At 47.4% G+C, this 14,318-nt stretch overlaps 1 protein-coding gene across 1 annotated transcript; it reads right to left on the reverse strand.

Annotated features, from left to right (window-relative positions):
• Positions 1 to 7,446: 7,446 nt before the first annotated feature.
• Positions 7,447 to 10,617, reverse strand: Jun (Jun proto-oncogene, AP-1 transcription factor subunit). Its single transcript, XM_021159722.2, has one exon. The coding sequence runs from the start codon at positions 9,655 to 9,657 to the stop codon at positions 8,653 to 8,655; it is 1,005 nt and encodes a 334-aa protein (XP_021015381.1). The 5' UTR covers positions 9,658 to 10,617; the 3' UTR covers positions 7,447 to 8,652.
• Positions 10,618 to 14,318: the final 3,701 nt, after the last annotated feature.

Consider the following 14,318-nt stretch of genomic DNA (forward strand, 5'->3'; position numbering starts at 1 on the left):
TCAGGCTGACCTCTCTTTGGAATTCCCTAACTTTACCTACCTGTTCCTCACCTGCTCAGCTCTAAGTCAGATATCTAAGAACCCTTACTACGGGTACTTCTCCCATGGAAGCCTTCTTTGCTCTTTGCTTGGGTTGGACTGTCCTTCTAGTTGCTAATGCCCAATTCTTCAACGAATTGTCCATGCCCAGCCATGTATTTACTTGCCTGTTTTTCTTTTTTTGTATGTTACAATTATATTATTGTATATGATTACATACATAATTATGAAACTTGATGTGTGGCTTACATTTTTTTCTTTTTCTTTTTAATAGGGTATTTTATTTACTTACATTTCAAGTGTTCTTCTCTTTCCCAGTTTTTCCTCTGCAAACCCCTTATAATATCCCCCCTTACCCTGTTTCTATGAGGGTTTTCACCCACCCACCCACCCACTCCCGAGTCACTGTCCTAGCATTCCTCTACACTGGGGCATCAAGCCTTCCCAGGACCAAGGGCCTCCCTTCCCACTGATGCCAGATAAGGCCCCTTCAGCTCCTTCAGTTCTTCCCCTAACTATTCCACTGGGGTCCCTATGCTCAGTCCAATGGTTAACTGTGAGTATCCCCATCTGTATTGGTCAGGATCTGGAGGAGTCTCTCAGGAGACAGCCATATCAGGCTCCTGTTAGCAAGTACTTCTTGGCATTTGCCATAGTGTCTGGGTTTGGTATCTGCATGTGGGATGGATTCCCCAGGTGGGGCAGTCTCTGAATGGCCTTTCCTTCAGTCTCTGCTCCACTCTTTGTCCCTGTATTTCCTTTAGATAGGAATGATTCTGGGTTAATCAGAGATGGGTGGGTGGCCCCATCCCTCTACTAGGGGATCATGCCTAAACTCTGGATATGGTCTTGACAGGTCCTCGCTCCCCTTTGTGGGGTATTTCAGCTAATGTCATCCCCCTAGAGTCCTGGGGGGGGGTCTTCCTTTCCTAGCATCTGGGACTTTCTGGTTGCTACTCCCAGTTTCCCATCCCCTATTGCTACACACCTCTGTTCAAATTCTTGACCCTCTGTAATTTCCTCCCATACCTGATTCTTCCCCTCTTTTCCTCCTCTCCCTCTTTCCTTCCTCCCAAGTCCCTCCCACCCTCCACTTCCCTTGATTATTTTGTTCCCCCTTCTAAGTAGGACTGAAGCATCCACTCTTTGGTCTTCCTTTCTTTTCAACTTCATGTGGTCTGTGAGTTGCATCATGGGTATTCCATACTCTTTTCCTAATATCTACTTATCAGTGAGTACATACCATGTGTGTTCTTTTGTGCCTGAGTTCCCTCACTCAGGATGATATTTTCTAGATCTATCCATTTGCCTAAGAATTTAATGAAGTCATTGTTTTTAATAGCTGAGTAGTATTCTATTGTGTAAATGTACCACATTTTCTGTATCCATTCCTCTGTTGAGGGACATCTGGGTTGTTTTCAGCTTCTGGCTATTATGGTTGCTATGAACATAGTGGGGCATGTGTCCTTGTTACATATTGGAGCATCTTCTGAGTATATGCCAAGGAATGGTATAGCTGGGTCCTCAGGTAGTACTATGTCCAGTTTTCTGAGGAACTGCCAGACTGATTTCCAGAGTGGTTGTACCAGCTTGCAATCCCACCAGCAAAGAAGGAGTGTTTCTGTTTCTCATCCTCACCAGCATCTGCTGTCACCTGAGTTTTTTTATCTTAGCCATTCTGACTGGTGTGAGGTAGAATCTCAGGGTGACTAAGGATGACTAAGGATGTTGAACATTTTTTAGGTGCTTCTCAGCCATTCAAGTTCCCTCAGTTGAGAATTCTCTGTTTGGCTCTGTACCCCATTTTTAAAATAAGGTTATTTGGTTCTCTGGAACCAAGGAATAGAGTTAAGGAATAGTGTTTGTTGCTTCCTGTTACTTTTGTTGCTAGAGGTGGAATTATGTTTGTGTGGCTATCTTCTTTTGGGTTTGTTAAAGGAAGATTACTTTCTGCTTTTTCTAGGGTGTAGTTTCCCTCCTTGTGTTTGAGTTTTCTATATATTATCCTTTGTAGGGCTGGATTTGTGAAAAGATAGTGTGTAAATTTTGTTTTGTCGTGGAATATCTTGTTTTCTCCATATATGGTAATTGAGAGTTTTGCTGGGTATAGTAGCCTGGGCTNGAATTTGTGTTCTTTTAGAGTCTGTATGACATCTCCCAGGATCTTCTGGCTTTCATAGTCTCTGGTGAGATGTCTGGTGTAATTCTGATAGGATTGCCTTTATATGTTACTTGACCTTTTCCCCTTAGTTCTTTTAATATTCTTTCTTTGTTTTGTGCATTTGTTGTTTTGATTATTATGTGACGGGAGAAATTTATTTTCTGGTCCAAAATATTTGGAGTTCTGTAGGTTTCTTGTATGTTTATGGGCATTGCTTTCTTTAGGTTAGAGAAGTTTTCTTACATAATTTTGTTGAAGGTATTTACTGGCCCTTTAAGTTGGGTATCTTCACTCTCTTCTATACATATTATCCTTAGGTTTGGTCTTCTTATTGTGTCCTGGATTTCCTGGATGTTTTGGGTTAGGAGCTTTTTGCATTTTGCATTTTCTTTGACTGTTATGTCAATGTTTTCTATTGTATCTTCTGCACCTGAGATTCTCTCTTCCATCTCTCGTGTTCTGTTAGTGATGCTTTTATCTATGACTCTTGATCTCTTTCCTAGGCTTTCTATCTCCAGAGTTGTCTCCCTTTATAATTTCTTTATTGTTTCTATTCCTTCATCTGTTTGGTTGTGTTTTCTTGTAATTCTTTAAGGTTTCTTTCTTTTTTTTTTTGGTTTCTTCTTTAAGGGCTTCTACCTGTTTACCTGTGTTCTTGTGTATTTCTTTAAGGGAGTTATTTATGTCCTTCTAAAAGTTCTCTCTCATCATCATAAGATGTGATTTTAAATAAGAGTCCTGCTTTTCTGGTGTATTGGTGTATCCAGGGCTTGCTGTGGTGGGAGAACTGGGTTCTGATTATGCCAGGTAACCTTGGTTTGTGTTGTTTATGTTCTTGCCCTTGCCTCTCGACATCTGGTTATCTCTGGTGGTCTTGCTGTCTCTGACTGTGGCTTATCCCTCCTGTGAGTCTCTATGTTAGCGCTCCTGGGAGACCTGTTCTTTCTGGGAGGAATTTGGGCATGGAGAGCTGTGGCACAGGGTCAGCTCCTGGGCATGGGTGAAACCAGAAGGATCCTGTCCCAGGCTGCTCCTCAGTTCCTGCGTCCTAAGGGGTCTGTGTGGGTTCCTCTTAGAGCAGGTATTTGATCAGAAGTGGTGGTCTTACCTGTGCTCTCAGGTATGTCAGCACTCCTGGGAGGCCAGCTCTCTCCTGGAGGGGTTTGTGTACAGAGAGTTGTGGCACAGGGTCAACTCCAGGGCACACATGGAAACCGGAAGGCCTGTTTTTCTTATTATGTGCTATTTTACTAGATTGTAAACTCCATGAAGGGGGTTTCTTATTAGTCTCCCTCTCCACCACTTTCTCAGTGCCTTACACAGAACTGACATGCAAATTACTTGTTGTGGAAAAAAAAGAAGTGTTTCGTGAATATAAGGCATTTGAATCCCAGGACATTAATAAAATCGTTGGCCTCTTTGCTAATACTGCAAAAAGTTTGTATGGTTTTGATCAGTTCTGGGTGGCTAGACAAAGTCACCCTGTGTCCTACTGCCTTAAGGATCCACTGAATTCTCACCCTAGTGGCCTGGCCTAGGCATTGCAACTCCATTTCTTTGGTGTATATTTGAGCATTTTGCAAGATGGTTTTCTTTAAGAGGTCAGATAGACACTGGAGAAGAAAACAAGTGGGGGAAGAGCAACACAATAAAGAGCCTCTTGGCAGCACCTTTTAGGTTGAATCTGTCATGTGACTTATGTAGTTTGGGCTAAGCCATCTGCTTCCCATTCCTTTCCCAGCTCTAGGGTTCCTTTAAATGCCGCAGACATTCTAACCAAAACCTTTTTCTTATATCCTTTATTTTCTCTTCTCAACTCACGTGCCATGGCAGTATAAATATTTCCAATGTTGACAATATCCTTGCGCATCTTCAAATCCCTCTACAGTTCCCCATTATTCAAAACACAGGGTGGACTAGAGACCACTGCATAAGTTGACCCTCACCTCCCTCCCACTTCATCCCCTTCTTTTCTTTGTACCATTTGCTTTCCAGCCTCTTCAAACAGATCCCATGTCCCTCCCCCATCACGTGCTACTTTCACATGGTGCTTTCGTGCTTTGAGTCTATATGTCTCTGTCTGGGTTGGTTCCAATGTCACTCTGTGAAATCTTTCCTTATAATGGCTTCTCTATCCTCCATTTGGCATTGCTTGCTTAGACCATGTGCCTCATACCACTGGAATAGTCTGTTTCCTCTCCTGTGTCCTCTCTCCTTGAGAGTAAGGATGCTAGCCCATTCAACATTTGCCTCCTCACAGTCTGATAGGGCCTTAAAGAGGCCTAGGCCAAGCAACTAACTATCTTATATAGTATGTCTGGAAGGCCTCTCAGAGGCCCCTGAAACCTATATATACTCCAGAGTATTTGGATTTACCACCACAGGCACTCCTAGACCTGTTGAGCACTGGAGCAGTGCTAATGAGCTAACAGCCAGGCTTCAATTAGTGGTTTGTGAAGTGTTTCTGGATATCAAATTGCTGTTGCTGCTTGATAATCACAGCAGCTCATGGAGATGAGAAGGGACTAGGTAAAAATTATTCCCTTGTTAAATACAAATCTGTTGATAAGTTCAGTTATATCTGTAGACAGAATTCAAATTTCTGGTCTCCGCAGATAAGCACACAAATGAATCTGTTTTCTGATGACATAAGGGTACTTTTCACTTCTGTGCCCTTCTCAGCATCTGAACCTCTTGTCCTTGAGAGGACTAATGATCCACTGAAAAGTGGGTGATGGGAGTGGGGGGCGGGGCCACTGGGAAAGCATCCTCTTTTTCTCTGTTCAGTCAGTAGAATTCTTTTCGAATGACAAAGGATACATGTGTTGATTAGTGTGATTCTTGTCTTAGCAAGAATATTGAATACTGAATATTGACTTCTAGACCCCAGCAATGCATCAAACTTCAGAAAGTCTCCCTGTCACTACCAATGAAGTTAGTTGCTTCTAGGAAAGTCACATCTGGAACTACTGTCTGTGCTTGCTTGATCCCTCTCCACCTCTACTGCCAAGCCTAGTGTTTCAGGTAGATTCATTTTCTCTAAGATGATCACTTGCATTCGTGATGGTAGGAAGGGTTACTTTGTGTGGCTGGAGGTATGGTTAAGCTAACAGCATAATTCTTTAAGGAACACGAATTGAGAGGTGGACTGTAGAACTCTGTTAGAGGCTAAGTTTAACCTTCTGGGGGCTATTGTTGATCCACCTTGTATAACACACTAAGGCATGGATGAAATACATTCCACTAAAAAAATGTGTTTACTCGGGTACCAAAATATTATTTCATGAACATTCACTATGTGTCGGGTACTGTACTAGGAACTTAAGGGTCCTCTGATTGACAGGATAGAGTGTTATCCCCGACACACAGACATTCACAGATGTTCACGTTTTCACATTTTGGTAAGTGTAATGATGCTCCAAAGGGGATTATTCATTCTACATGAACATGGGACCATCTAGGAAAATTTCACAGAGAAGGTACCACTTAAGTCAAGTGTTCTAGTTACTCTTCTGTGGCTGTGACAAAGCTCTCCAGCCATAAGCCACCTGGGCAGGGAAAGGATTTATTTTGGCTCACACTTGCAGGTTGTAATCCATTGTTGGAAGAAATCAAAGTGTGAACTCAGACTAGGACAGCAAGTCCTCTGAGAACAGGTGAGAGTGATCATTTGAACCAGAATGCAAGTCTGGCCTGAGGGAAGAGTAGGTAATACAAGCAGAAGCCTGGAACTTTAAAAGGCCCAGAGACCTAGATCCATACAAAGATGCTTCTGATGCTGAACATGTTTCATCTGATTCAGGGGGTTGTGTCACTGAGCTCTTGGGAGGTAAAGAAAAGATAACAATATTTCCATGTGGGCATTTCTATTGATTACATAAGCTCTCTGTCCTAATGGAGAGTTAATAGTCTATGAATTAATTATACATATGTACATATATTTATATAGATAATTAAGACAGAATTGATGACTTTATATGCCATTGACTTCATCCTAAGTGCTACCTAAAGTATAGCACATTGAAAGTCCATAACAGATTTAGTCATTTGTCTACAGTAATTAGCTGAGTTTCTGCTTTTGCAGTTTACCATTATTGAATTTCCTCTTTTACCATTATTATTATTTTTTTTTCTGCCTCTTTAGGTTAGAACAGTCAGAATTTCAGGAACATAAAATACTAGTTGAAAGGAACTAGTCTAAGGATAAGCTTGAAAACTTTTGAACTTTTTGTTCTCTTTTCTTTTTGGCCACCTGGGGAGTGCTGTGGCATTTCTCCATTGTGCTGTTGTCAGAGGCTTAGTCTAGCCATGCAGGTGATCAATTCCCCAGCCTGTGTGTGTTTTCTACTTTGCTCTTGTTTAGCTTCCACAGAGCCCCACCCTAAAGTGCTTTACTGTCCCTCTGCTATTCCTACATATGGTCAAAATCCACTCACCTTCTGGATTGCTGACTTCAGCAAATTCACTGTTTGGAAAAGTGCCTTGGCTCCCAGTAACTCCTTGTTCAAAGGAGGATTACTACAATGGAGTTTGTCTGGTAACCTGCAAGCCTGTCCAGGCTCTGCAGACCTAGATGTACTCCTGAGGAACTGGGTATCTGGGTTTACCACCACAGGCACTCCTAGACCTGTTGGGCACTGGAGCAGGGCTAACAGCCAGGCTTCAATTAGTGGTTTGTGAAGTGTTTCTGGAGATCAAATTGCTGCTGCTGCTTGATAATCACAGCAGCTCATGGGGATGAGAAGGGACGAAGCAAAAATGATTCCCTTGTTGAATACAAACCTGTTGATAACCTCAGCTGTATCTGTAGACACAGTTCAAGTTTTCAGTCTTCCCCAGAGCTGTGGTTTGGATTACAGATGTTATATAATCAGTGTTGGGCCCATCTCTCTTGTGACTCTGCCCCATAGTATTTATAATAGGACTTTTCCAGACTGCCTCAATAATTAAGCCAGATTGATTATTTTGAAACAAATTAAGAAATAAATATGGATTTGTTACACTGGTACTACCTCCTTGATAGTGAGGTCACCTTGGAGGGGTGAGGGGTGGGGAGGGTGGCAAGTAGGAATTGGGAGAGGGTCGGGAGAATAGTTCACCCAGGCTCCAGCTTCTCCTTCTACTCTTTCTAAATTGCTAAGTGTAGAATGCAATAGCGCTAACCCCAGAAACTTGAAAAACCCCCAGTATACAACTTAGGAAGCAAAGATTAGCAAAGGGAAAGGAATTCAAGATTTTTAAAACCATTATTTGAATACATTTATTGTGATAACGAACACTATTATAAATATGCACAAGCAAAGGTCATCTTTTTCTAGGAGTTGTCAGATTCCAAGTTGGAAGGAGACACCTTTTGTTAAAAACTTCCATGGGTCCCTGCTTTGAGAATCAACAGCTAATTACTAAATCTTTCCTATGATTATAAATGATCACAGCACATGCCACTTCATACAGCTTTCAACCGAAGTGTCTGCTTTCCAGCGGGCTGACCCTCTCCCCTTGCAACAGCCCTTCTTCCAGCCTTAAGAAACACCACACCATCTTCTGGTGGAGTCTGGACTTGTGTGTTGCCGGGGGAGAGAGTATGAGCCAATGATAGCATGCAGGGTATCTATTCCTACAATCAGACAGGGGACACAGCTTTCACCCTAGTATATTGGGCACTCAGCTGTCACTTCATCTAGCTATCATTATCTATGGATAATGCAGCAAAGAGGTTGGGGGCTACTTTTCAATAGTTTATTGTATTTTCTTAAATATCCTTTCTGGAAATTTTCAGAAACAAAACATAAAAAAATTATATACTTTATTACAAATGGTAAACTCAGAATGCTTCAAATCTCTTATTTACAAACACTGGGCAGGACACCCAAACAAACAAACATGGAATAACTTACAAAGGCAGGAAGCTGTTTATTGACAGTAATCAGCTTTCATCAAATTAAAAAAAATATATATGTACATACACAGTTGAGAGAGGCAGGCCAGGGGAGTTCATCTGCAGTCTAGCCTGGCACTTACAAGCCTCCCCCCCTTCCCAGCCCTCCCTGCTTTGTGTTAAGGAGCACTACAGAAGCAATCTACAGTCTCTATTGCAGTTTGTAACCCCTCCCACCCCCCTTTAATACTGAATGAGATCGAATGTTAGGTCCATGCAGTTCTTGGTCAATGTTAACGAAAAGTCCATCGTTCTGGTCGCGCGGGCACAGCCCGTCCGCAAAGTCTGCCGGCCAATAGGCCGCTGCTCTCTGGCTCCACGCCAAAGCCAGGCGCGCCACGTCCTTCCCACTCCAGCACACTGGGGGCGCCGTCAGGTCGCAACCCAGTCCATCTTGTGTACCCTTGGCTTCAGTACTCGGACACTTTTTTTTCTCTGTCGCAACCAGTCAAGTTCTCAAGTTTGTCTCTGTTATTTTTTTCCTCCATTGCCCCTCAGCCCTGACTGTCTGTTCTCAAAACGTTTGCAACTGCTGCGTTAGCATGAGTTGGCACCCACTGTTAACGTGGTTCATGACTTTCTGCTTAAGCTGTGCCACCTGTTCCCTGAGCATGTTGGCCGTGGATGCCAGCTCGGAGTTTTGCGCTTTCAAGGTTTTCACTTTTTCCTCTAGCCGAGCGATCCGCTCCAGCTTCCTTTTCCGGCACTTGGAGGCGGCAATGCGGTTCCTCATGCGCTTCCTCTCCGCCTTGATCCGCTCCTGAGACTCCATGTCGATGGGGGACAGGGGCGGCGTCTCTCCCGGCATCTCCGGCACGGTCTGCGGCTCTTCCTTCAGGGCCTGCAGCCGCGGGTGCTGCACCGGGATCTGTTGGGGCAAGTGGTGCGGCGGCTGAGGCGGCTGCTGCTGCTGCTGCGGCTGCGAGGGAAAGGCCAGCCCGGCCGCGCCATAGGAGGGCGCCCCACCGCCGCTGCTCAGCGCACCCGGGTTGAAGTTGCTGAGGTTGGCGTAGACCGGAGGCTCACTGTGCAGGCTGGCGCTGTAGCCGCCACCGCCGCCAGCGCCTGCTACTGAGGCCACCGCGGGAGCCACCATGCCCGCCCCGCTGACCGGCTGTGCCGCGGACGTGACACTGGGAAGCGTGTTCTGGCTATGCAGTTCAGCCAGGGCGCGCACGAAGCCCTCGGCGAAGCCCTCCTGCTCGTCGGTCACGTTCTTGGGGCACAAGAACTGGGTGGGGGTCGGTGTAGTGGTGATGTGCCCATTGCTGGACTGGATGATCAGGCGCTCCAGCTCGGGCGACGCCAGCTTGAGCAGCCCGACGTCGGGCGACGTGAGAAGGTCCGAGTTCTTGGCGCGGAGGTGCGGCTTCAGATTGCCCACCGGGTCGGCCAGGTTCAAGGTCATGCTCTGTTTTAGGATCTTAGGGTTACTGTAGCCGTAGGCACCGCTCTCGGACTGGAGGAACGAGGCGTTGAGGGCATCGTCGTAGAAGGTCGTTTCCATCTTTGCAGTCATAGAACGGTCCGTCACTTCACGCGGGGTTAGCCTGGGCTGTGCGCAGAAGTTTCGGGGCCGCAACAGCGCGCCGGGAAGCGGGGGATACCCGCGCGTCCCTGCTTCTGTAACAAAGTTTGTTTAGGAGCGTGCGCTCCAGACGGCAGTGCTTCCCCCTGAGCCCTCCTCCCCAGCTCGCTCCAGGGAGCGCAGGGTTAAGACACCGCTAACACTCACGTTGGTAGGCTCCCGCGCGATGCCGAGCTTTGAAAAGTCGCGGTCACTCACGGAGCGCTCTCGGGGAGCAGCGGTTCCTTGGAGCCCGCAGACCAGTCCCAGCAACAGCGGCTCTCCGGCGGTGCTGACCAGTCGTCACGGAATTCTCGGTGGAAGCCCGCGATCGGGCTCAGCCGCCCGGCCTCCGACAACTGTCCCCTCCTCCGCTGTGAGGGGGAGGGGGACGCTAGGCAGCCGCGGCTAGCGCTCGCCCAACTTCAGCCGCCTGTGCGAACTGGTATGAGTACAGGTTCCTCTTCTCCCTTTTCTTTACAGTCTCGGTGGCAGCCTTAAGGCGCAGAAGAGATTTGCAAAAGTTCGCTCCGGGCCACTTGTTACCCGTCCTCTGGGTCAGGAAAGTTGCTGGCCGGTAGCCGCTCGCCTATTTCCTCGCGGGGTCGGGAGCCGCTCTCGATGCTGTCAGCAGCGCCCGGACTTGTGAGCTTCTTCTCCGTGGAAGGCGGGAGAAGGAACTCTCCAAATGCTCCCCAAAATACCGGTGCAGGAGCCGCGGGCGCTGGATCCAAGCAGTTGATGAGAAAATGAAGACAAACGGATGAACAGTCCGGAGTCCGCGGCCGACCGGGTTGGCCAAGTCCGTCCGTCTGTCTGTCTGTCTGCCTGAGCGCTCTCCTGCCAGGCTGTCTCTGCCACACTCAGTGCAACTCTGAGTCCTTATCCAGCCTGAGCTCAACACTTATCTGCTACCAGTCAATCCCTAAAAATAGCCCATGATGTCACCCCGAGGCTTTCCCATTGGCTTGCGTCGTTCTCAGGGGGGCGGGCCCACCCGTCGCCATGGAGACCTCACCCTAGAAGATTCTTCTCTGGGCCCGCGAAGGCTCACGGGATGAGGTAATGCTCCGCTGCGCTCCTACAGTTGGGCCCTTCTTTCTCCTCCTCCCTCCCCCCTCCCGCGCGCTGCTTCGGCTTGTGTTCCCGGGTTCCCTCCCCGGCGCGTCTTTCCCGGCCCGCCCGGTGCATTGTGGGCTGACGTCTTGGTTTGGCTGTCTAGTGACGGAGGCTGCCCGGTCCTCAGGACCCTTGCGGAGTCTGTCGGAGGCGGGCTCAAGTTCAGGGCTGGGGACTGGGACCGAGACGCGGGGTTCCAGAAAGCAGGGGAGGCGCGCTAGTGGCCGGGGGCGGAGAGCTTGGGTGGGAATGGAGGTTGCACACAGGCGCGCGCGCACACACAGATACAAACACACACACACACACACACACACACACACACACACACACACACACACACACACACACACAAGCCCGAGAAAGGGCTGAATGATCTGAGCGACTGAAGCTGGCTCCGCACCCCCGCACTTCCGGGGGACAGAGCGATGCGGGTTAATAGGGTTGTGTGCGCCCTGGGTGTGGGAGCGCGTAAGTGCGTTGAAGTTGAGTGGGCTTGAGAGTAGCCCTCCACGATGAGTATGCATGGAAGTTTAGTTTCAGAGAAGGATCTGCGCCGCAGTGTGCTGTACCTGGAAACCAGAGATTTGCGGTGTTCGGAACCGATTCATCAGGGTCCCCGGCACAACACTTTATTCTCTGGACGTGCCGGGGGCGGGGGGTGTTCACTTTGCCTCGGAGGGAGACCCCTCCTCTAGGTGTGAAAGATGCTAGCCCAGCGCCCATGGGGTGTCGAAAGCAACATATAAAGGTTCGAAACTCGGGAAACCGCGATCGCCTGCGCTAGCACATACACACGGTCCTGCGCACACTCAGTCTGCACCCGCCCTTCCACCCTCCCTGATTTGCTTCTGGGAAAACAAGCCTTGAGAGCTGCGGACTCGCCCTAAGTCACGGTGCTTAAGCAGGAGTCCCTGGTAGAAACAGGCTGAAAACTCCCCTCCCCGCTCACTGGTGGAGTCATATCCTGTGCGGCCTCTAGGAAGCGCTAGACACATGTAAGTTGTTTCTTTTCAAAGGTTCTGCTATCAGCCCTCCACCCTCCACCCCTCAGGACTAAAGAGGTGGCAAGCTTGGTTCTCCCAGGGCATAAGCGCAAATATCAGAACTTCTCTGAACTTTATTGGTCTCATCTAGAAGTAGAGCGAATGAGGTCCACTACACCGGGCTGCCAGGCATTAGTCTTGACCCTGAGAATAGCCCCCTTCCCTACCAGCCTCAGAGTTACCCTGGGCCGTCGGCGGGGTGGGGGTGGGGTGATTTGGAAGATCCCGGGTTGAGATTTGGCAGGAGCCCGTAAGCGAGATAGAAAAAGGACCGGGAGCCAACTAACCCTAAGCCTCCCTTCAGCCTAGGACTTGAAGTTTGAAGTTGGACCTAGAAAGGTTCTAATTTAGACTTTGCTGCCTCAGAACTCAGCTTAGGGTTTGTACCCTGAAGCCTTAAGATATTTTGCCTTTTGAGTATTCAGAACCCAATAGCAGCTGGTATCGGTGGGAAACCCGCCAGCTCTTTTTCACTACCGGCTGCAGAGGGTAACTGGTTGCTACCAGTCAAGCGCTGACCTTGGTGGGGGCAGGGTAGAGCAGGGTTTCTGTGAAGTCTAGAGCCATTTACTTCCCCCAAATGGAGACCGAGTTCCTCTGTCCGCAGCCCTGACTTTTTTTTTTTTTTTTTTGCCAAGGAGCTCATATTTAACATGATTTATGATAACAGTAATAAAATAAGTTTCGTCCACTAAACACCACCTATCTGCCAGTTAGTCCAAGCAGTTTAAGTATGCTGTTTTCTTCCCACAGGTATCTTGAGAGGCATACATTTTTACCTAGACTTTACATGGGAGGAAACTATCCCAGAAAGTCCATGCGTCTTGCTCGGGGTATACAGACAGCTGGAAAGTGATCTCAGGTCCGTGTTACATTCCTTTGTATTTTTTTCTACTCTGGCAAACTTTCCCTTAAAGTCTTAGTTATTTGCTCGGAAAGTGGTGCTGAGGGCATAGACTTTGTTTTGTCGTTCCTGTATTTAGAAACCCCCAGATCTAGGCCCTCGTGTAATTATGTATCTTTTGCCCAAGGGTTCTGTGCACTTCTGCCTCCTGTGGCTTAAGAGGCTGATTTCCTACTTAGGTAAAGAAATAGCAGTTTCATCCAAGGTGAAACAGATCCCTGCTCTTGTTAATGCTGCTGCTTGGATCATAAACTTCCTCTTTGCCTGGGAAAAGGTTTGTTTTTTTTTTGTTTTTTGTTTTTTTTTTTCACAACCCAGCTTCTGCTCTTTTTAGCCACATCGTGCTGGAAGCTCAGTTGGGAGGGGCTGGGGTATGCCACCCTAAAGAAGAACCTAACATCCCAAAGGCTGAAGCCAATGGATGATTGTTCTTGCTTCCTCCAATTACTTGCCCACTGTGGCTATGCAGGGAGCCCTGTCGGTTTTGACTAAAGGGGGAACTCAGCAAAACACTGGCTCTTAGAGTATTGACCTGGAAGTGGCACCCATCGTTTCTCATGCCACTGTCCAAAGCCAGTCACTTGGCCATGCCTGAGAGTAAGGGTCTGAAAGGGGTCCTTCCTGCATTCTTTCCTTCTTCAGAGGAATCAGCTAAAAACACCCTTCAGTTACAGCATAAAGTTTACATCCAGGCTTTGAGAGGTAGTGAATAGAGACCACATCAGGTCCAAATGTGTGCCTTCCTCTGAGGGAGAGCTAGCTACCCTGCACCCCATTCAACATGTATCATAGGGTGGAGACAGAGGTTTGCTTGGGGAGGGAAGGAACAGAGATCCCAGTAAATGATAGAACTTGAGTATTTTCAGGTCCTCTCCCATCCAGTCCACTTCTGTAAGTAAAGCCTGGTTCTGCTTGGTGTTTGTTTTCTGTGCCCCTCTGGGTTTGCCTCAGTCTTCCAAAGACTTACCAAAAGCCTTGTTTCGGCTTTAATAAGTGTAAGATGCCTATTGTGTAAGTCTTGAAGATGGTCTTTTGTACTGCAGGTTGATTGTAATCCCCACACAGTGTAGTTTCCTATTGGATACCAGGAATACCAAGCACCAGTAGCCACAGCAACTGTTCTGTCTGGCCCCATCCCAACGGTTTGCCCTGCTTTCTTACTCTTCTGCCTCATATTTTGCTCATCTCATCCTGTTTATTTTTTGGGTATTTTAGGCTGGTAAGGCACAAACTTGTCCCATTCATTTCCTCTCTAGAGCTGAATGAACTAGGCACTGTCATAATGTGTCCTAAGTGTTAGGTTTGGTTGATTTGAGACAGGGTCTTGTTATACAGCCCAGGCTGGCCTTGAACCTGCTCCAACTTCCGATGTACGGGGATTACAGTGCTCAACATCTGTATCTATTCTGTGTATCTTGAGATTTTAACGGTAGGTCCTTAGCCCCTGAACTGAACCTTGCTTCAAGTCTGACCTCTCCAGGTCCTTCTTCTCTTCTTCTTCTTCTTCTTCTTCTTCTTCTTCTTCTTCTTCTTCTTCTTCTTCTTCT

This window comes from Mus caroli, chromosome 4 (assembly GCF_900094665.2).
Source record: "Mus caroli chromosome 4, CAROLI_EIJ_v1.1, whole genome shotgun sequence".
NCBI lineage: Eukaryota > Metazoa > Chordata > Mammalia > Rodentia > Muridae > Mus > Mus caroli.